This window comes from Geotrypetes seraphini, chromosome 5 (genome assembly GCF_902459505.1).
Source record: "Geotrypetes seraphini chromosome 5, aGeoSer1.1, whole genome shotgun sequence".
Classification (NCBI taxonomy): Eukaryota; Metazoa; Chordata; class Amphibia; order Gymnophiona; family Dermophiidae; genus Geotrypetes; species Geotrypetes seraphini.
Genome location: NC_047088.1, coordinates 135,567,546 through 135,590,041, shown reverse-complemented (window position 1 = coordinate 135,590,041; position 22,496 = coordinate 135,567,546). Strand labels below are relative to the sequence as shown.

Here is a 22,496-nt window from a genome sequence, read left to right as displayed (position 1 = left end):
AGTATTTAAAGGCTGTGGTATGCGTCTTGAAATAAGAACGTTTTTAGTTTAATTTTCATGGCGAAGTTGAGGTGGCATGGCGTTCCATGAAGTTGAAGCGACTACGAAGAAGTTAGTTTTCCTAGTGTAGTAGAATTCTTTGATGGAAGGGATGGTGAATAAGTTCTGATCTGCTGATCTAAGGGTCCGATAAGGGCAGAGAGTTTATGTGAAGACTAGCGAATGTGTGAAGTCTGAAGACTAGGTTGTGTGAAGACTAACGAATGTGTGAAGCACATCTCTTCATTTGTTCCATTTAGTTCCTTTGTTGAAGCAGGCAGGCATCACAGGGCACAGTGAGTAAGGCTATTATAGCCTATGGGAAAAATCAGGGGAAAAAGTTGATTTTTGAAGGTTTCTGCACCCAGAGTCTAGATTCCCTTCCTCTAAAACCCATTTCCCTGTGTTTTTTCTTCATCAGACACAACTCCATGGGCCTTTTTTGTTGTGATTTTCATGGCGACAGTCATCTTGGGTTTTAAATGACTTGGGCTTTTTTTTTTTTCTAAAGCCGTCATTTGCCTCAAAACCCCTCAATTTTGCTTAAAATTGACAGAGATGGACCCTTCAGGCCTTTTTACCCCTATATCATGCTAGGTTTGTGATGGATAGTCGAGGAGTGTCCATGTCATGTGTGCAGCTGTGTGCATGGGGGGAGGGGTGGGAGCATCGAGCTCAGCCTCCTCCGAGTACTGCAAGGCTGGGGATCTGCAGGAGGTGCATTCCCAGGCAAAGAGACTCTTTCCAGAATCCTCCAAAAGCGTATTGCCCAAGAACAGATGTTTGGGGTCTGCGGAGCCTAGGAGGACTGGTGGCAGATCCCTGCCAGTACAAGTACAAGTCTTCACCCTGAATTTTGTAAGCCTCATTTAGAATGCATATTTGAACTGCTGAAAGTCCTCTGTGTCTGCTTGCAGCATACCAGAGAGGCGGTGGCACAGCACCCCAGCCAGTCGAGGACATAGACTTAGTCCAGGAGGTTCAGCCTGACATAGAATGGGAAGATGGAAATTTCAGTTCCATGCCACTATTATCCCAGGATGCAGTTTTCCTGGCAGAGTCTGGCTCGGGGCAGAAGAGCACTGTCTAGAAGCAGCAGTGGCCCTGGATCAGGGAGATTCCCCTCGGTGCGATGGCTTTTCAAAGCCTCTGCATTTCCTAGCATTATTTCCGCCTTGCTGAGAGAACTGAAACTGGAAGTTCCTCCAACTTCTTTTTTATCAGTGCTTAGTTATGAGCAGCTCTGTTGGCTCAGTTAGCATGCTTTCCTTTGCATCCAGACATCACTAAGTTGGTCACAGACCACTGGGAGTCTCCAGAAGGCTCCCTGTGGATAGCTAAGGCTATTGCCAAGCTTTACCAGATGGCTTCAGATTCTCAGCTATTTGTTCAGCCGAAGGTGGATTCGCTGGTGGCACAGGTCACCAGGTGCTCCTTCCTGCCTAGCGAGGACGGTGTGATGTTAAAGGATGCACAGGAACGTAAAGTGGACTTCTCCTCAAGAGGCAATTTGAAGCTTTAGTCTTAGGGATTAGGCAACTGCAACTTCCTTTGTGGCACATACTTGCCATATACAACCTTCTCAATCATCAGTCCCAGAGGACAACAAGGATCCCCAGTTGTTCCTAGCTGAGGTGAATTACATATATAGTGGATGCTTTGTATGATCTCAGAGTTACGAGCAAGGCATTGGCCTTTCTATTTCTGCTTGGTGGATGCTTTGGATTAGACAGTGGCAGAAGATTCTGCCTCTAATGCTATGCTGAACAGGCTCCCCTTTCAGGGGCAAATACTATTTGGCAAAGGTCTGGATGACGTGATGGCAAGCATTGTAGACTGTTGTTCCAAGGCCTTATCAGACAGCAGACCCCGGATAGCTCGAGTTCCACGAAGGGGTAGTTTTTGAAGTTCTAGAAGATTCCGTTCCTTTGCAGCCAGTCAATAGGGATCATGTCAGAGGTCCAGTGGAGGCAGGAAACAGGCCATAGGCTCTCATTTCTTTTCATCCTCTAAGAAATCACAATGATGCCAGGACAAGGACTGAGCTTCCCCAAATAGGGACAAGGTTGTTGGCCTTCTGGTCGGTCTTGGGCTCAGATTGATGCAGACCGTTGGGTCATTGGACCCTGGCTCAACAGAAGTGATCCATAAATCTTCTAGAACTCAGAGCCATTCAATAGTGATTCAGGTGTTGGAGGAATCTCTGGAAGGCAAGGCAGTTGGGGTCTTGTCAGACAATGTGACAGCGGTGGCCTATGCCAACAGGCAAGGAGGCACCAGGAGCACTCTATTGAAACTATAGCTTCAATTCCTCTTCTGGTGGGTGGAATCTCATCTGCAGGCTCTCTTGGCTGTGCATATGACGGGAGTATAAAACGTGCAGGCTGACTTTCTCAGTCAGCAGACACTTGATCTAAGGGAATGTTCTCTGTCTCCCTGGGTGTTCAATGTCATAGTTTGGAGGTGGGGGCCTCCGCAGTTGGATCTGATGGCCTCAGCAGAAACCGCAAAGAATATGCACTTCTACAGCTGGAGACATGAGCCCAGAAGTGAGGAGTTGGATGTGTTGGTCCAGCTTTGGCTGGAGAAAGAGCTCTTACACGTGTTTCCCTCATGGCCCTTGCTCAGGCAAATCATTTGCAGGATTGCTAGGCATTTGGGATTGGTAGTCTTTAGTGGCATCTGATTGGCCCCGCTGGCCATGGTATGCAGACTTAGTAAACCGTGCCGAGCTCCACATCCGTAGAGATGATGCGGTATATAAACTTAAGGTTTAGTTTATTTTAGTTTAGCTCCCTGGGAAGGAGGTGATTGACAGGTTTCTGCAAGCAACTTGCTGGTTTAGATACAAGACCCTATAGTTCAGGATCACTAGTCACATCTACAAGAAAGAAGATTATCGAGGTAAGAACCTAATCTTTCTTTCAGTTAACAATTATCTTAGATGGTCTGCTTCCCATTGTTTAATGTACCAGAAGGATTCAGTAACATCACCAGCCAACTTGCCAACACCTGGTATAAGTTTAATAGATATATTTTTGATGGCAGTGGGGTTACCTCTTCTAGCTTGTCTGTTTTTCTCCTTCTCAAGTGTCTTAATATACTGGATGGATACCTCACCTTGGCTTCTAATCGAGACTTTTCACAGTTCCTGAAACATTGTCAGTTTTTAAATTCCTTAATAGATTTTGTTACAGTATTCTTTTTCTATCAGGCTCTTACCTCACTTCAAAGTCTAATCCCAAGTCTATTTGCATCCATCTCTCCCTCTTCTATATTCTGTCCTGCTGCTTCTATTATTTCTCATATATAGTGTCTTTTTTCATTCTATTCATAAATATCCTGTGTACTGGTTCCACTTTATATTAGAGGGAACTTTACAAAACTAGTGGAAATTTTATTTTTGGTGGGAGGGGGCTTGCTAGTTCTATCTATTGTTTTTTCAGATGAATGGGAACTAGTGCTGGGATTCTAGTATTGTTGAACCAGTGCTGGGATTCTAGTATTCTGGTATGCCAGAAATCCAAATCACCTGAGAATCCATATCCTTTCCTGAGAATCTGGACTATTGGGAGAAGAGAGAGAGACAGTGATGCTGGAGCTTTTATGCTAAATGTCACAAAACAGGAAAAAATGGAATATTCACAAACAAATTTTGCAGTAAAATGTCTTTTTTTTTTTCTATGACACTCCTAATTTGATCTAATACAATGACATTTTGTTACAGTATTTATTTGTATTTTTTCCTGTAAATATGCCCATTTTGATCAATTGAAGTATTCTGTATTTGTTAGTGAATAAATCAACAAAATCGGCTTTTTCATCTCTTCTGTATTTCTTAAATTTGATTTCTAAAAGTACTGTCTGAGAATTTGGAAAATCCAAAAATCTGGGTTGACCCAACCCTGAGTACTCCAGATTTTTGAACTTGTGCTGTATGCAGAAATCTCTTCCTAATTTTAATAAATCCACTCATCCACAGTTTCTAGCCTGATCATTGCAGCAAAATAGTCCTGAGTCTGTGAGTCATGAACCAAAGCTCTTTCTGAAAACCTGTATCATGGATTCTAAATTCAGCCATCAGATACTGCTTTTAACAATGACTGTCTGCTTTCATTCCTCCCCTTCCAAGCTGTGAATAGTGCTTCCACAACATCCTCGGTTTGAGCCAAATTTGTGTGTGGGAAGCCTGATTTGGCTATTAAGAGATTACCTTTCATGTGATGGTGTGCTACACTGTCACTGGGGTTGGTTTACTAGTAGCTCCCCCCCCATGCATACACAGTTAATAGTTATTAAACAGTTATCTAACACTAGGATTGCTAGGTTTTCCTGATGGAAAATCTGGATCCATGGCCACGCACCCCAGGCCCGCCCAGTTCTGCCTGCCATGCCCAGTTTCGTCCCCAGCCCCACCTCAGACAGCATTTGCGCATTTGTGGACACGACACAATGACGTCGCATGCATGCATGACATCACTCGGATACCTCTTCCTGATGCGATTTTGACGGGATGCTTTTCAAAACCTGGACAAAGTGCCAGGTTTTGATAAGCTGTCCGGACTCCTGTACATGTCCTCGAAAAGGAGGACATGTCTGGGGAAATCCAGATGTCTGGTAACCCTATCTAACAGTATCTAATATGCTCATGGTGAACTGAAACATTTCAGTATGAAAACCCTTTTTCTCAGGTTTGCTAAAGTGCTTCTGACAGGATTGTGAGTGATTGCAGAGATTAAAATCTGTATTCTTCCACTAATGAAGCCTGGTCATTTTGTGCTACCTTCTGTTGTTTGCTATTATTTGAAGTGTGTTATGTAACAATTTCCTTTCTATGGCAGGTGGGAGATTCAAGAAAGAGATAGTAGTTGATGGACAAAGTTATCTGTTACTAATCAGAGATGAAGGTGGTCCCCCAGAGGCACAGGTGAGCACTACACTGAGAGTCCATATGCAACAGAACACTGAAAGACAGAAACATTAAAAATATTTTATATGGTGAAATTCTTCAATTAGGCAGTACATAAATTCTAAGATGTTATACCTTGAGCTTAAGCCAGTTATAGGCAATAGACAATTATAGTAGTAAAAATATTCAAATAACAGTACACTTTTTGTGGCCTAGTATGCTACTTTGAAGGCCAAAACAGTACACTTATAAGCAACTTAATAGACAGCATAGGATGTAAGTGAAGTGAAATATATAGACAGATAAGCTAGAATTACATGAGTTAGGATGAGTAATTTAAGGAAAACTTGCACTTGAAGGAAGAGGTGCATGAACATGATTCCAGAATAGGACTGGATAATCAAGTCTTTTCTGCAGTGAACACAGCTGGTGTTATTCCTTGTGTGTGTGATGCTTCTTCCATTAAAGGCTTGGGAGGAGAGCCAAGCTGTCACCTGCTTCCTGAAGTAGAGACAGTTTTGTATTTAGAATGCATTTCCTGCTTGCGTGTAGGAACTACTCCAGAGAAGGCTTGTTGGTGCATCTCTGCAGTATATGATTTTTTAAAAAGATATTCAGACTTCTTTTAAATAAGTCCAACATGTATTTTTAAAAAATTTTAATACTAGTCAATTTTCCTTAAATGTTCCCTTTTAAAATAGGGAACTATTTTTTTTCTATCAACAAGCAGTATTGTCAGTGAATGATATCACTTGCCATGGTAGAAGACTTTTCCCAGATCTGAGAACCTAATGCAAAGTTCTGAGCATTTGTGACCATTCAGTTTCCCAGGTTCTTCAGTTTTATTTTATCCACTTTGCTGAAGGAATTTGAAAAGAAAGCTCTTAACGTCTGTATCGGACCACTTTGGAACATGTAGGTTGTATTCATGAAGCAGCAGATGAGTGGAGACATTCTAAAATTCTGGGCCATACATAGCCTATTAGGGCACCTTCCAGCCTCGGGTCATCAGAATTTCTCTGTCTCCAGCAAATCGTGATATGCAGAGAATGCAGCTTCTGGAGGTTGAGAGAAGAGACTGCTAAAGCCTGTCACTTCTGTCTGTACAACATCACCAAAATTTTACCCTTCTTGTACAATCTCACTCTATTCTTGGTCTAGTGGGTTATTTTCCCATACTTGCCAGAGCTTGTAGGAAGCCTCATTATTCAGTCTTCAGCCCCTCCCCTCTTACCTCAGAACTGTCTCCCCAAGAAGCCAGTTTCTGTCCTACAAGCCAGTGTAGGAGCTTGTCTTCTTTGTTTGTGTTTATTTACTTAAAATTTTTAGTTTTTGGTTATTTTTAGTTTTCTGCATTTTTGACATAACGTTTATCAAGCAGATATCTAAATGGTTAACAATAAAATATAAAATTTTAAAATTAAAAAGTCATAAATGAGATAAAATAATATAGCTATGGCTAAAAAAACAAATAGAAAAAGGGAAGCATTCAATCTTTTTGTTCACTGATTCTGCCCTTGCACTGCTGAGGTTCCCTGTGGGGACTGCCCTGGCTGTGGGAGATCGCAGACTTTGCACAAAGTCTGCTTCCAGGGAGTTGATTGCCTGGCAGTGCACCCTCTAGACAGCTTGCACTTCAGATTGGGGCTCAGTGATCATTTTAGGAGCTTGCTTACCCCAGGTTCGTCTGCTAGTGGGTCAGGCATGGACTGCGTGACTCCATGGAGGTTTTCCTAGGATCAGGACCAGACTGCATTTCCTCCACCAATCATGTGTGCAGTGTGTCCGAGAGTGACAGAGGAACCTGGCTATGGATGTTGGGCTAGAGGGGCAGTCAGAAGATCAGCAGTCCAGCTTGCCTGATTCTTATGGCAGAGGATCTTCCTGTAAGCAGATTCTGCTTCTCTGGCAGCATTTCCAGGCAGCACATGGCACAGTGAGGAGCAGGCTGACAGCCTGAATCTGCCATTTTGGGAGGTCTTTAAAAAGGGGTTTGAGGTGGGTTCTAAGTGAGACCTAGCCCTCCCCACCCCTAAAATCGCAAATTCTGTTATGCTCCTTCCAGATTCCATAAGAACATAAGCAGTGCCTCCGCCGGGACAGACCATAGGTCCATCCTGCCCAGCAGTCCACTCCCGTGGCGGTCCAAACAGGTCACAACCTGTCTGAATCACCAGAAGGGGCCCCCTTGCCACCTTGGTTTCTCATTGAAGTCCTATCTTCCCATCGAAGTCCTAACCCTCCGGTCTTGCACATGCACGACCTGGTTGGGTTTCTATACTTATTACCTGGTTAGCTTTCTATACTTGTGTTACATCCCAGCACCTCTCTCACTATCCCACGATCCCTTTATCCCTCAGGAATCCGTCCAATCCCTGTTTGAATCCCTGTACCGTACTCTGCCTGATCACTTCCTCCGGTAGCGCATTCCAAGTGTCCACGACCCTTTGGGTGAAAAAAAACTTCCTTGCATTTGTTTTGAACCTATCTCCCTTCAGTTTCTCTGAATGCCCCCTCGTACCTGTTGTCCCCTTCAGTCTGAAGAATCTGTCCCTATCCACCCTCTCTATGCCCCTCATGATCTTGAAGGTCTCTATCATATCTCCCCTGAGCCTCCATTTTTCCAGAGAGAAGAGCCCCAGCCTATCCAACCTCTCGGCGTATGGGCAGTGTTCCAGCCCTCTTACCAGTTTCGTTGCTCTCCTTTGGACTCTCTCAAGTACCGCCATGTCCTTCTTGAGGTGCGGCGACCAATACTGAACGCAGTATTCCAGATGTGGACGCACCATCGCTCGATACAATGGCATGATGACTTCCCGCGTCCTGGTTGTTATGCCCCTCTTTATGATGCCCAGCATCCTGTTGGCTTTTTTCGAGGCTGCTGCGCACTGTGCAGATGGCTTCAGTGATGCATCCACCAGCACACCCAAGTCTCTCTCAAGTCTGCTGTCTCCCAACAATGCCCCCCCCCAATTTGTAGTTGAACAACGGGTTCTTTTTCCCTATATGCATGACTTTGCATTTTTCCACGTTAAAGCGCATTTGCCATTTGTTTGCCCAGTCTTCCAGCTTGTCCAGGTCCCTTTGCAGGTCCTCACACTCCTCCCTGGACCTAACTCTGCCGCACAGTTTGGTATCGTCTGCAAATTTTATAACCTCGCACTTTGCCTCCTTTTCCAGGTCATTGATAAATATGTTGAAGAGTAACGGCCCCAGCACCGATCCCTGTGGCACACCACTCGTGACTCCCTGCCAGTCAGAATATTGGCCCTTTACTCCGACCCTCTGCAGTCTACCCGACAACCAGTGCTTGATCCATCTGTGCACATCCCCTCCCACCCCGTGGTTCCACAGCTTCCTAAGCAGCCTTTCATGTGGCACCTTGTTGAAAGCCTTTTGAAAATCGAGGTAAATGATGTCTATGGGTTCCCCATTGTCCACCCGACTGCTTATTCCCTCAAAGAAGTACAGAAGGTTCGTTAGGCACGACCTTCCCTTACAGAATCCGTGCTGGCTTGTTCTCAGTAGGCCATTCCTCTCGATGTGCTCGCAAATGCCGTTCTTGATCATAGCTTCCACCATCTTCCCTATAATTGAAGTCAGGCTCACCGGCCTGTAGTTCCCGGGGTCACCCCTCAATCCCTTCTTGAAGATAGGTGTGACATTCGCCAATTTCCAGTCCTCTGGTACCTCTCCAGGTTTCAAGGATAGGTTGCAAACATGCTGGATTGTGCCCGCTATTTCTTGTCTTAGTTCCTTCAGAACCCTTGGGTGGATCCCGTCCGGGCCCAGTGATTTGCCGCATTTTAACCTGTCTATCTGTTTGAGGACATCCTCCTTACTTACCTCTATGTGCTCCAATTTTTCGGCCTGTTCCCCACTCATGAGCTCCTCTGAGTCCGGTATATTAGATGTGTCTTCGCTCGTGAAAACCGACGAGAAGAACGTGTTCAACCTCTCAGCTACCTCTTTATCCTCCTTAATCACTCCCTTCCTATCCCCATCGTCCAACGGCCCCACCTCCTCTCTCGCTGGTCGCTTCCCCTTTACATAACTGAAGAATGCCTTGAAGTTTTTCGCCTCCTTGGCCAACCCCTCTTCGTATTTCCCTTTTGCTTTTCTAACTTCTCGGTGGCATTCCTTTTGGCATTTCCTGTGCGCCTGGTGATTTTCCTCCGTTGGGTCCTTTTTCCATCTCCGGAAGGATACTTTTTTGTCATTTATTGCCCTCTTTACTTCTGTTGACATCCAAACCGGGTCCTTTGGCCGCTTGTTCTTGCAGCCTTTCCTGAAACTGGGGACGTGCATTCTTTGTACTTCCTGCAGGGTGTCCCTGAATAGGGTCCAGGCGCTTCCTACAGTCTCCATCCTAAAGATGTTTCTGAGCTTCCTCCCCACCATTTCCCTCACAGCAACATAGTTCCCTTTCCTGAAGTTGAGCGCAGTTGTTGCGGTCCTCCTTACTATGGGTGTCCCCCTTTCTAATGTGAATCTGATCGCGTTGTGATCACTGTTGCCTAGTGGTCCTCCCACTTCTACCCCTCTTGCAGGCCCCCCTAATCCGTTTAGAATGAGGTCAAGAGTAGCACCCCCTCGCGTCGGTTCCCTGACTAGTTGCTCCATGAAGCAGTCCCTCACAACTTTTACAAATCCTGTTTCCCTAGTGCAGTTGGAGTGACCCGTACTCCAGTCTATCCCCGGGTAGTTGAAGTCCCCCATCACTGTTACACTTCCAGTCCTGCATTCCTGTCTCAGTTCAGCTTCCAAGTCATGTCCGACTCCTTCTGGCGTACCAGGTGGGCGATAGTACAGCCCCAGTTTTATGCCTGCACCCTTGTTTCCCGGCAATTTGACCCATAGCGATTCCAGCCCCTCTGCCCTTGTTGCCATATCCATCCCGACCGAGTAGATAGAGTCCTTTATATATAGTGCTATGCCTCCCCCCTTCTTGTGGGTCCTGTCCCTCCTGTAGAGCTTGTACCCCGGCAGCGTCACATCCCATTGATTCTCCTCTGTCCACCAGGTTTCTGTAATTCCAATTATATCCAGGTCCTCCCCCTTGGCCACGACTTCTAGTTCACCCATCTTGGCCATGAGGCTTCTTGCATTTGCGTATAAGCACCACAGGTCCCGTCGTTTTTCCTCCACCTCTGCATTTACCTGGGCCGCCTCCCCTTGAATTTTGGGCAGTTCTCCCGTTCCCTGTGCTTCTGCTTTGCCCTCAGCCTTTACCCTCGTAGCTTTCAGCTTCCCCACATTCCCGCCACCCCACTTCCCCGCTTTTCCTCTGGGTTTTCTAGCCCTACCGGCCCCCTCCTGGGCTATCATCCCTTGAGCCTCTGTTTGATCCCCCTCGCCTTGTGGCACCTCTATATTGCCCTCAGCTTTCGCCCTCGTGCCACCCAGTCCCCCTGTGTCTCCATGCCCCTTAGTCTCCTCCCAGCAAGCTCCCTTTACCTGATGTTTCCCTCGCTGTCTGATCATAAGATTCACCGGTCCCTCTACTTCCTCCCTGCAGTCAGCCCGTTCAGCATCTGTTCTGGATACTGTTGTTTGAAGCGTCAACATCAGATCAGCTGTCGGCTTTCCCCCTCTCCTCAGTTTAAAGCCCTCTCGATCTCCTTCCTCACATTGGCTTCCAGTAGTCTAGTTCCCGCTGTACTCAGGTGCAGGCCGTCCCACCGGTAGAGCTTGCTCTTTCCCCAGAAGGGCGTCCAGTTCCTCACAAAGTGGAAGCCCTCCTCCTGGCACCATCTCCTCAACCATGCATTCACAGCCTGGAGGTCTGCCTGCCTCTTTGCATCTGCTCTCGGTACAGGCAGGATCTCTGAGAATGCTATCCTCCATGTACTCCGCTTCAGCTTTCGTCCCAGGACCCTGAACTGGTCAGTCAGTGTGGCCATGCTGAAATTCCTCCGGCTCACATCATTCATTCCGACGTGGATTATCACCGCAGTCTCCTCTGTCTCTGCTCCGTCCAGGATCCTCTCGATCCTATCAGTGATGTCTCGTGTCTTGGCCCCTGGGAGACAAGTCACTAGCCGGTCCTCCCTTCCTCCAGCTACGTGACTATCTACCTCTCTCAAGATCGAGTCTCCCACCACAATAGCAGACTTCCCTTTCCTCAGCAACCTCCTCTGTCTCAGGTCCGTGTCCTTGGTGTAGTGCGGTGTCTCTCCCTCGGGGTCCCGGTGAGTCACGGTCTCCTCCTCTTGCGTGGTTCCTCCACTAGGTCCTTCCCCGGTGTCGCCTTGTGGATCCTGGGTCTCGTCTGCCGACATCCGTCTGTGCAGCTGCTGGTCCTGTTCCTCCACCTTCCTATAGGCCTCCTCGATGAATCTCTCGAGGTCCCTCACCTGGTCCACAATGGGGCCTGCTCCGTCTGTGTCCTTGGTTGACCAGCTCGTCTCCTCTGTGGTGCGCAGTCCCTCCAGTCCCTCCAGTTCCTGGACCCTGACCCTCAATCTGCCGACCTCCATCCTCAGGCTTTCCAGTTCCTGACACTGACTGCATATGTACTCCCGCCTTCCCAAGGGGAGGTAGTCGTACATATTGCACTCTGTGCAGTATACCGGAAAGTACCTCTGGGATCCTGGGTCCTCCATCGCTCTCGTAAAGTGCTGGTGTGCTCCTGCTGTGGGTAAGAGAGAGAGAAAAGAAAGTGATTACTTGGCGTTTCTGGCTCCCTCGCAAGGCTCCTTCGCAAAGGCGCTCTCGCTAAGGCGAGCGCCTTTGCCGCGCGCCGAATGGCCATGCGCCGTTGGCTCGCCCCCTTTTAAGGGGGAGCCCGGGCGCTGACACTGCCTCTGATGCGGTGGGGTGGGCGGAGCTTACTCTCGCTGCTACCCCCACTGGATCGCCTGCCTGCCCGCCTCTGCCCGCCTCTGCCCGACTTCGCCTGGCCTCTCCGCTGCTCCTCAGAACTCCCTGCTGCTTTCCTGCTTCCCTCAGTCAGAGAAGCAGTCGCACTCGGCTCAACCCTTTTAAGGGGGAGCCCGGGCGCTGACACTGCCTCTGATGCGGTGGGGTGGGCGGAGCTTACTCTCACCGCTACCCCCGCTGGATCGCCTGCCTGCCCGCCTCTGCCTGGCCTCTGCCCGACTTCGCCTGGCCTCTCCGCTGCTCCTCAGAACTCCCTGCTGCTTTCCTGCTTCCCTCAGTCAGAGAAGCAGTCGCGTTCGGCTCGACCCTTTTAAGGGGGAGCCCGGGCTCTGACGCTGCCTCTGATGCGGTGGGATGGGCGGAGCTTACTCTCACCGCTACCCCTGCTGGATTGCCTGTCTGCCCGCCTCTGCCTGGCCTCTGCCCGACTTCGCCTGGCCTCTCCGCTGCTCCTCAGAACTCCCTGCTGCTTTCCTGCTTCCCCCATACTCTAGATGTTCACTCCCTTCCTGCAATCTGGGAATTACATACATACCAACACTTTTCTGAGCATGTGCTCTTCCTACCTTAGAGAGATAGAGAGAGTTAGAGTACCCTATGGTTTTCAATTTCTGCAAGCAATCCATGCAAAAGTCTTTTGATCTGCTTTGCATCTTTTTCTTATTTTTTTTTCTTAATGTTCATTTTTTTCTTGGTGGCTTCATTGCCGTGAGACCCCATTCGGGGTCCTCTGCTGGAGGAAAGGACGCAGTCCCACAGAGCCACACTGCTGCTTCACGGAGAAACTTTGGTTGACCCAGCCTACTTTGTGCTACCCTTCTCAGACTTGGGATCCATTCCCTGGGAGCTTGCTTGCCTTCTGACCCTGTCAGATGTTTATATGCAGGTGTATGTATCCTGAGTTAAAAGTTTCTGAGTTTCAGGGCGCACGCTGCATTTCCCGCCCCTAGTCCGAAGATCTTCAAGTTTGGTCCTTTAGAGCAGTTTCTGAGGCAGAAAATCTTTTCCTCTATTCAGCTGCAGTGTAACAGAGCTGACAGGCAGGCACTTCACAGACTGTAAATATATCTCCATTATTCCTAAGGGAGTTTCGGGGGTGGTCTGTGGATCTACATAAAACTCATTTTTCAGAGTTTTTGAGGATAGAGTTAAGATCTTCCACCTCCCCAAACACCAAATCACTATTTATTATTTTTGGATTTTCTTTATTTTTACTGTTTTTGGCCCGAATTTGCTGGTGGCGCCATCTTGGATTTTAACCAGTCTTTTTCAAAGCTTGATTTCTATCTTCAAATCCCTCAATTTTGTTGCAGATCGATTGGGATGGGCTCCTTGGCCCCTAATCTGTCAACTATATGTCTGGATTGCCTTTACCTTGTAAATATTATTTTCTTTGAATTTCGAAAGCTTAATTGTACCTTCCTCTCCCATTTTCTTTTTTTATTTTTATTTCCATATCGATGTATTTATTAATCTTTCCTTCCCATCCTTTCCTAATGTATCATGTGCGTTCATGCGTAAATGTTTCCCCTTTTTTTAGTTTAGATAAGATTTTATTCTTTTTTTAACTTTTACTACATTTAGAAACCTGTATGATACACGGTATATCAAAAATAAAGAAACTTGAAACTTTGTATACTGCATGCCCCAGCATGCTGGGGGGGGGGGCGGGGCAGGAGCTTTGGACTTTGCCTCCTCTGGGCTCTCCTGGGCTGAGGAGCTGGTCTGGGTCCGTGTTTTGGGCAAAAAGTCTCGCCCACTAGCCGTTCTGGACACTGGTGCCAAATGCCTGCGTTTTGAGTGTGGGGACTCTTTTGGCGTGGCGCAGGCGCCTCATCTATACTCAGCAATGACCATGGGGTGTGAATATTCCCCAGATTTCCTTTGACTCCTTTGGAGAGCATGTTCTTCGGACCTGGCCCATTTGACACAGCTGGTGGGTGCGTCACCTTTTTTCCAGGCTGGTCACTCCGGTGCCAGAGGTCCTTGTGTAGGAGCCTTCTCATCTGGCTGCAACAGATCTCAATTGCATTGTTTTTCACACAGCTATTATTGTTATCTTGTTTCGTGATACTGTGTCTCTTTTGAATGTTGCTGATACTCTTGCCGGGACTAGTCAGTACGATACCTTGGAGGGTCCAGATTTGGATGAGGGCCCCACCATCTGCAGACTTTTTCAGACTGTCCACCATTTCTTTGCTCAGTGTTCAGTCATGAACCGTTCTAATGTGCTGTCCTCCTTTTTTTTCTGTCCCACCAGCATCGGTCTGGTGACGGAGCAGTGGGATACCTAAGACAGCTCTTTCCAACTCTTGAAAGCTATGCCTAAGCTTTATCCACTGGCTTCTGGAAGTTCAGCAGTTTTCAGCAGCCCAAGGTGGATTCCGCTGTGGTGCAGGATACCCAGTGCATGGTCCTCCCTAGCATATGGGGGTGTAATGCTTTAAAACTGCCTAGATCGCAGCAGGCACATTATCTTGAAAAAGAAAGCCTTTTGTGGTGGCTTCTTCAGGTATCAAGGCTGCGTCAGCAACCTTTGTGTGGCGCATGCTTGTCACTCGAGATTGTGCCATGCACCCTTTGTGGAGGAGGATGCCTGTCCCTACCTGGTGATGGACAGTGTGGATTCTGTGGCGAATGTCCTTTATGATATCATCAGAGTTCTCCATAAGGTCTCGGCTTACACGGTGTCGGCATGCGAGACTCTTTGGATCCATCATTAGGTTGGGGACTCTTCCTCCAAGGACACTTTAAGTGGACTTCCTTCCAAGGGTCAGCTTCTTTTTGGGAAAGGTCTAGATGACCTCGGGCCAGTGTTGCTGTTCGCTGCTCTAGGTCTCTCCCTGTGAACAAGTTTCACCAAACTTTGGAAGGGGACCATAGTACTCTTCACCCCTCCCACAGGTTTTGTCGGGGATCCTCGGGCTCTTCTGCCCAATGATATTCCTAGGTATACTGTCCCCGTTACTACATTCCCAATTCAAGACAAGCCATTTTCTAAGAGCGGCATTGGCTTTTGGCAACAAAAATCAGCAACTGGTCCAGGGGTGCCAGTGCAGTGCCAGCACTATTAAAAGTGCATCTTGTGGCGTAAGTTTTACATTGACTAATGAAAAAAATAAGTATTACATGATTCTCATAAACAGTAGTTGTTGTTTTTTTTCATGGTAGGGGTAAAAACATGCTTCTTGAGCACGTATATGATACTCGCGTCTTATGTAGTGGTCAGTGGAGATCACTCCGAGTAAAGGGATGTTACCAGTGCCTCAAGGTTCTGTTCTTGGGCCTATTCTTTTTATGGCTAAACAATATTTATTCGAGTCAACTGAACAAATTACACGCAATACAAACAACCAGGTCTCACACACCGAGACCTCAACAGGCATAAGCAATGCCAAAATCCCGGAACCCCATTTTCAAAACAATACATTCTACTATCAACAAAACAACCCCCCTTCCCCACCCCATAATACTACCCAAATCAATAAGAGCCGGGCAAAGCTAAACCGCTCTTTTAGCTCGGGCCTATTCTTTTTAACATTTTTATAAACAATACTGCTGCAGAGCTGTCGGGTAAGATTTGCCTCTGCGGATGATACCAAAATCTGCAATAGAGTAGATACCCAGGATAGTGTAAATAACATGAAGAAAGTACTGGTGAAGCTTGAAGAATGGTCTGAAATTTGGCAGCTAAAATTTAATTCTAAGGAAATGCAAGGTCATTTGGGCTGCAAAAACACGAGGGAACGGTACAGTTTAAGGGGTGAAGAACTTAAGTGCACGACAGAAGAGCTTGACTTGAGTGTGATTGTATGTGATGATCTTTAGGTTGCCAAACAGGTTTAAAAAGGTGACAGCAAAAGCTAGAAGGATGCTAAGGTATATAGGGAAGAGGTATGGCCAGTAGGAAAAAGGAGGTATTGATGCCCCTGTATAAGACTCTGGTGAGACCTCATTTAGAATATAGTGTACAATTCTGGAGGCCGCACGCACCTTCAAAAAGATATTAAAAAAAAATGGAGTCAGTCCAGAGGAAGGCTACTAGAATGATGCATGGTCTTTGTCATAATTACAGCCAGAATACTACTTTCTTCCAGCTACATTAGCAACCTATATTAAATCTTCTCAGACCCTCAGCGGCACCACTCAGAACTCAAACTTCTCATAGTTCTGAGCTTTACGTGTCAGCTTGTCACTGGGTCTACTTTCTCTTAACTAGAGCTTAATTTTATAACTTCCACTCTATTAACTCTACATTTATCAGCTACTACTTAGCTTAAGTTTGTGGCTAGATCTTCTTGGCAAAAGATGTCAGTGCTAGTTAGAGATGTCAAAGCCGACATGTTTCGCCTAGATTGCTTTTTCATGGCTCCATTCCTGTAAACATAACCAACAAAACCGCGTGTTAATAAAACCTCCCATTATCTCAGCTTCATATTAATACAGGCTCTTAACTTTCCCAGTTAGCTCAAACCTTCACTGGATCATACATAACTATCTTATTCTTACCTATTCCCCACCGACAACCATTGTAACCGTCAATTCTCTACAGTGAAAGCGGCAGCGTTTTTCCATTTAAATACCCGGGGCCGCCCAATCAGCACGAGGTCACGTTGTGACGTGAACCTAGACGCATGGGACCTCCCCTTGCAGGTCCTTATTCTCTATTTAGAATACTCCCCCTCTCTCACCCTATTGGGTCAGACTAAAGACATCCAGTCGAGCTCAGTGTTAAGCACGTAAGGAGATACTGTGTTTAATAAAAAAATCCAGCGTTGCTCTTTATAGTTTAAATGTTCTTCCATGGGGGGCCACATTAGCACCATCGGTGGCCACTCTCTATATGGGCAAATTTGAGGAGAATGAAATATACCCCTCTGACTTCTTCAAATACATTATATTTTGGAAAAGGTTTCTAGACAACATTTTCTTCCTAATGAAGGAAACAGAGCCCCCCACCTATACCCATACTTAGGAGTCCTATTATTAAGGTACGGTAACCGATTTAGCGCACGCTAAATGTGCATTTTAATAAACGGACCCCTTAGTCTTAGTAGAAGTATAGGGTTACAACCTCTCCAACCCCACGCCAGCTCTGTGATGTAAACAATATAAATAAAAAATACTTTTTCTCTCTCTTTTAGGTCCTAGTTCACACTTGCTGTCTAACACCAGCTCTGGCAGGATACACATATCAAATCTGACATATTGTAATCACAAAACAGAAAATAAAATTATTTTTTCTACCTTTTGTTTTCTGGTTATTATTCAAATCATGTTGATCCCAGGCTCTGGTTGTTTTCTGATAATTCGCTTGCCAGGGTCTCCTGCCCATCTTTCTCGGTGCTAACCATTCATCTTCCATCTCTGTCCTTCCCTTCCGTTTCCCTTCCCTCCCCCGTAGGTCTGTGATGGACCCCACCATCCCCAGATCCACCATTTCTCCTTTTCTCAACTACCCTTTCATCCACCATCTCTCCCTCCTTCCCCACCACCCCAGGGTCCACCATCTCTCCCTTTCTCTTCCCAACTATCCTCCTATCCCGTATCTCTATATCCCCCTCTACACCATCCCTTGTGCCCAACTTCTCTCCCTTTCTGTTCCTTCCCTCCACCCCATTGTCTACCATTTCTCTCCCTCTCTTTTGTTTTTAGACCCATTATTTCTTCCCCTCCCCCCCACCCTCAATTCAGCATATGCATGTCTGTTTGGACCCTCCTTCTCTCCCTCCCTCCGTGTACTTCTACACCAGGGCCCGCTGTCCCCCCCCCCCAAAGGCCTGCAAGTTTTCCCCCTTCTTCTTCCCCATCTCACCCCAGAGATTTGGACCACCATTCCTTCCCTCCCTCCATCACAGCTTCCCGGTCTCATCTTCAAAGCAGCTGGTGCCAGTTGGTTGTAGCGAGCCTAGCAGGCTGCCGTCAATCTCTGTAGCACGTTCCCTCTGCCGTGATCCCATACGTCAGAGGAGGGGTGGGAGCGTGCTACGGAAGCCAAGACAGCCTGCTAGGTTCGCTACAACCGACCGGCGATCCTCTTGCAGATGAGACCGGGAAGTTGGGATGGAGGGAGGGAAGGAAGGAACAGTGAGCCAAATGTCCGGCCAAATTTAATTACCTGCGGGCCAAATTTGACACCCCTGAGTTAGAGGTGATAGGCTCAGGAGTAATCTAAGGAAATACTTTTTTTACAGAAAGGGTGGTAGATGCGTAGAACAGTCTCCCGGTAGAGGTGTTGGAGACAGAGACTGTCTGATTTCAAGAAAGCTTGGGATTGTCACGTGGGATCTCAGAGAGAGGAAGAGATAATGGTTATTGTGGATGGGCAGACTGGATGGGCCATTTGGCCTTTATCTGCTATCGTGTTTCTATGTGTTTATGGCTGTGGTTCATGATAAAGTTTTACATTAAAAACAAATTACAAGATTTACCTGAATTACCGTATAGTAGTTTTTGGGAGAGAAAGGCATGTTTTATGTGCGCTTGTTAAAAGCCGATATTGCTTCTCTCCTCTCACTTCCTTTATTTTCACACTGGGCTTTGCAACATGAACTGCTCACGCAGTGCTAATTGTGTTGCATTGCTTTCCCGGCACATCAATGCATTCATGCCTCTTTCCTGTGCATGTGCCGATCACTATCAACAGCGACTCAATGCGTGTAAATTTAACAGATTTTTGCTACTGTCCGCTAAGCGTGATTTTTTTTGAGAATGGCTCGCGCTTTTGAATTCACTACAAGAATTCCTGTGGTTTTTAACGTGTTTTTTTTGAGAATCCTGGCCCTAATCATTCGTTTCTCTCTGAGCACCCTCCCCAGACCCTTATCCATACTGTCATAACCTCATGCTTAAGACTACTGCAGTCTTAGTAAGTGTAGATAGCTTTCTTAGTAAGTGGGTGCATGTTTGTTGTTGGAGAATGTAGTAATAATTCAGGTTATATTTACGGTGGCATGCGAGTATTAGTGAGATTACGTTTGGAGTTTTGGGTCATGTCTTTGATCCATCCGCCAGCGGTATAGATGTGGGTCTTCAAGGAGCTGGATTTGTGAAGAGGAAGGTTTTCATGGCTTTTCTGAAGTTCCAAAGACTGTCTAGTAATCTAATAGATGGGGGGATGATATGCCACATTCTGGGTATATAGTGAGAATATGAGCATCTCTGGGAAGTCTCAGAAGTGAGTGAGCGGCCAGGTGGCAGGACCAGCAGTTTTTCTGCTTGGGATCTCAGTGATCGGTTGGAGACATAAATTTGTAGTTTTAACACTATGTAGTTTGGTGTCATTTTGTGGAAAGTCTTAAAAGCTAACACCAAGGCTTTAAAGGCGCATCGTTTTTGGATAGGAAGCCAGTGCATGGATGTTAGTGCAGGGGTGACATAGTCATGGAAGTCCAAGTTTTTTAGGAGTCGGATAGCGGCGTTTTGCACACCTTGTAGACTGGTAAGCCCATTAGTAAAGCGTTGCAATAATCTAAGCGGGATAGTTCAAACGTGTATAGTAACTGAGCAAAATTGCTTTCTGAGAAATAAGCATGGATGTACTTTAGTTGGCGGAGGTAATAGAAAATGACACTAATTTTGATATATGGTCTGAGAACGACAGGTTTGAGTTGAGAATCACTCCTAGGCTGCGGACGCTGTCTTTGGCTGTAAGGGTGTCATTTCCCAGGAGAGAGACGGGCGGGGGTATGTGAAGGTGTCCTTAGGTATCCAGAGAACATAAGAACATAAGAAGCGCCATCTCTGGATCAGACCTTCGGTCCATCAAGTCCGGCGATCCGTACACGCAGAGGCCCTGCTAGGTATACACCTGGCTTATTTTATATCCAACCATATCTTTATATGCCTCTCTCAAGGAGATATGCATCTAGTTTGCTTTTGAAGCCTAGGACTGTCGATTCCGCAATAATCTCCCCTGGGAGAGTATTCCAGATGTCAACCACTCTCTGTGTGAAGCAGAACTTCCTGATATTAGTCCTGAACTTGTCCCCCCTTAGCTTCATTTCATGTCCTCTTGTCCGCGTCAAATTGGACAATGTAAATAATCTTCTCTGCTCTATTTTGTTGATTCCTTTCAGTATTTTGAAGGTCTCGATCATATCCCCACGCAGTCTCCTTTTCTCAAGGGAGTACAATCCCAGTGTTTTAAGTCGATCCTCATATTCCAGTTTCTCCATACCCTTCACTAGTTTAGTTGCTCGTCTCTGCACCCTCTCCAGCAGTTTTATATCCTTCTTTAGGTAGGGAGACCAATGTTGGACGCAGTATTCCAAGTGGGGTCTGACCATTGCCCTATAAAGCGGCATTATAACTTTCTCTGATCTACTCGAGATTCCTTTCTTTATCATGCCCAACATTCTATTTGCCTTATTTGCCGCTGCCTCGCATTGTGCTGACGGCTTCAGGGTCCTATCTATCAGTACACCCAGATCCCTTTCCTGTTCACTTTTTCCCAGAGTTGCACCTGACATTCTGTACTCGTATTCCTTATTTTTACTGCCTAAATGCATTACCTTGCATTTCTCCACGTTGAACTTCATCTGCCATTTCTCCGCCCATTTTTCTAACCGACACAAATCGAAGTTGTTTTTGATGCGTTGAGTTGTAGTTTATTTGCAGTCATCCAGTTTTTTTATTTCTGTTAAGCAGCAGTGAAGTTTTTTTTATTGGTGCATCTCGGTGTTGACCTTGGGAAGGTAGAGCTGTATGTCGTCTGTGTACGAGTGTATTTTGATTTGGGATTTTTTTGCGATGTCGAATACTGGTTTGACATATAAGTTGAAGAGGAGTGGGGATAATAATGCACCCTGGGGCACACCGTAGTTGAGAGGTTTTGGTTCCGATAAAGAGGGTTCCAATAGTACTTTCTGAGACCTTTTGTTTAAGAAGGAGGAGAACCATGCCAGTGTGACATCATAGATTCTGATAGAGTGTATTATCCCAGGACAAGCAGGCAGCATATTCTCTACATGTGGGTGATGTAATCTACGGAGGCCCCTAGCCAGGGCCGGATTTAGATGAAAAGAGGCCCTAGGCTATTCCACTATTCCCTTTCACCTCCCATTTTTAAGTTTGTAAATTACATGAGAGATAATAAAATACATCATTACTTTGATATATATCAATATGTTAAATGAAACATGTTGTTATTGGTACTAACCTTTATAAAAAATGTGACACAGATAATAAATAAAAAAAAGTTGAGAACACTTATTTGGACATTTATTCTCAGCACCATATATAGTACTTGTAACAATAACTAATCAAACATAACAAACAACATTGCCCCTTCCTATGTCCATAGTGCCCCTAGTGTGTCCTTCCTCACCTCACCCTCCCTCCGATGCCCGCCTGCCTCCCATCTCCCTTCCATTGAACACCTCCATGCCATCCTGCCTGCCTTCCATTAAACCCCCTCCGATGCCAGCCTGCCTGCCTCCCATCCCCCTTCCACTGAAACACCCCCCCCCCCCCGATGCCAGTCTGGGCCACCCTGTACTGACGGATCCACGTTTTGCCCCTCTCCCCGCGGGGCTGGGCTTTGCCCAGCTGTTTCCGATCCTCCTCCCAGAGCGAGGAAAAGAAAGGGAGAAGCCGAGTCGGTGCCCCGTTGCGGCTGGAGCTGGTTCCGATCCCGAAGCGTAGAATTTCTCCTTATTTTCGGTTCAATGTTTTAGTGTTCACTGTTTTTAGAATAGTGTAATTTTAATTTTGCTAACAATTTGAATGTAGGCCCCTCTTGATCTTGAGGTCCTAGGCTGAAGCCTAGTTAGCCTATAGGAAAATCCGGCCCTGCCCCTAGCGGACGTTCTCACAAGCAGACTAGCTTGAAGATCTTCAAGCTTGCGAGTGTACTGAGCATGCGCGAGTGGCCGTCCCGCCCGACTCAGGGCATGCGTCTCCTCAGCGTGTCCTCAGTTCTAAGTTTTCCGCGGAAATTCGTAGTGCCTCTTTGTACCGTTGTTTGCTATGAGTCACTGTGCTGCGCGTCTTTGTTTTGTTAAGTTCCTATTTTTCTTTTTTTTTCGTCCGGATGGTCGTTTTTTGTCAGGCCGCCTGGCCTCGCAGGGCCACGGCTGTATTTTTTCCTATGTCCCGGCCTCTGGGTTTAAGAACTGCACTAAGTGCAGCCGGGTGATCTCTATCACCGACCCCCATCGTTAGTGTGTGGAGTGCCTGGGTGCTACTCAGCGAGCTGAGTCTTGCCCTCGTTGTGCTACCCTTCAACCGTGGGCTTTTTGTCGGCGTGTGGCCAAGATTCTTCAACTTTTTGGCCCCATGGATTCCGAGGGAACAGCCTTGACCTCGGCCCTGGTTGTCAGGGCCTCGGCTTCAACCTCGGCTCCGTCTGTCGTCCTGGCCTCAGGTAAGTCTCCTTTTCCTTCCTCGCTTGGCCTGGCTCCAGATTGTGGAGATAGATCCCAACCTCCAGGATCGTCTGGCTAACCTCCCTTGTGTGGGGAACGAGCTGTTTGATGACTTTATCGAGGCTGCCACTAAACGCCTTTCGGAGCATGAGCGGTCTTTCGCCTCCTTGGTGAGGCTCAAGCCGAAAACTCCTCCAGCTCGTCAGTACAAGATTCCTCTTCGGAAGTAACCACAGAAATCTACTCCTGCGTTCTCTTGCCCGCCTCCGCGTCGGCCGCAGCAACAGCAGCAGCGTCCT

General features: G+C 46.8%; 1 protein-coding gene across 6 annotated transcripts in view; it reads left to right on the top strand.

Moving 5' to 3' along the window:
• AGAP1 (ArfGAP with GTPase domain, ankyrin repeat and PH domain 1) overlaps positions 1-22,496 on the top strand; it is a 1,748,840-nt gene that overhangs the window by 165,359 nt on the left and 1,560,985 nt on the right. For all 6 annotated transcript variants that reach the window (XM_033947219.1, XM_033947222.1, XM_033947220.1 and 3 more), the window contains one exon: positions 4,881-4,966. In XM_033947219.1, the coding sequence (XP_033803110.1) occupies positions 4,881-4,966 (86 nt within the window). The remainder of the gene's footprint in view (positions 1-4,880; positions 4,967-22,496) is intronic.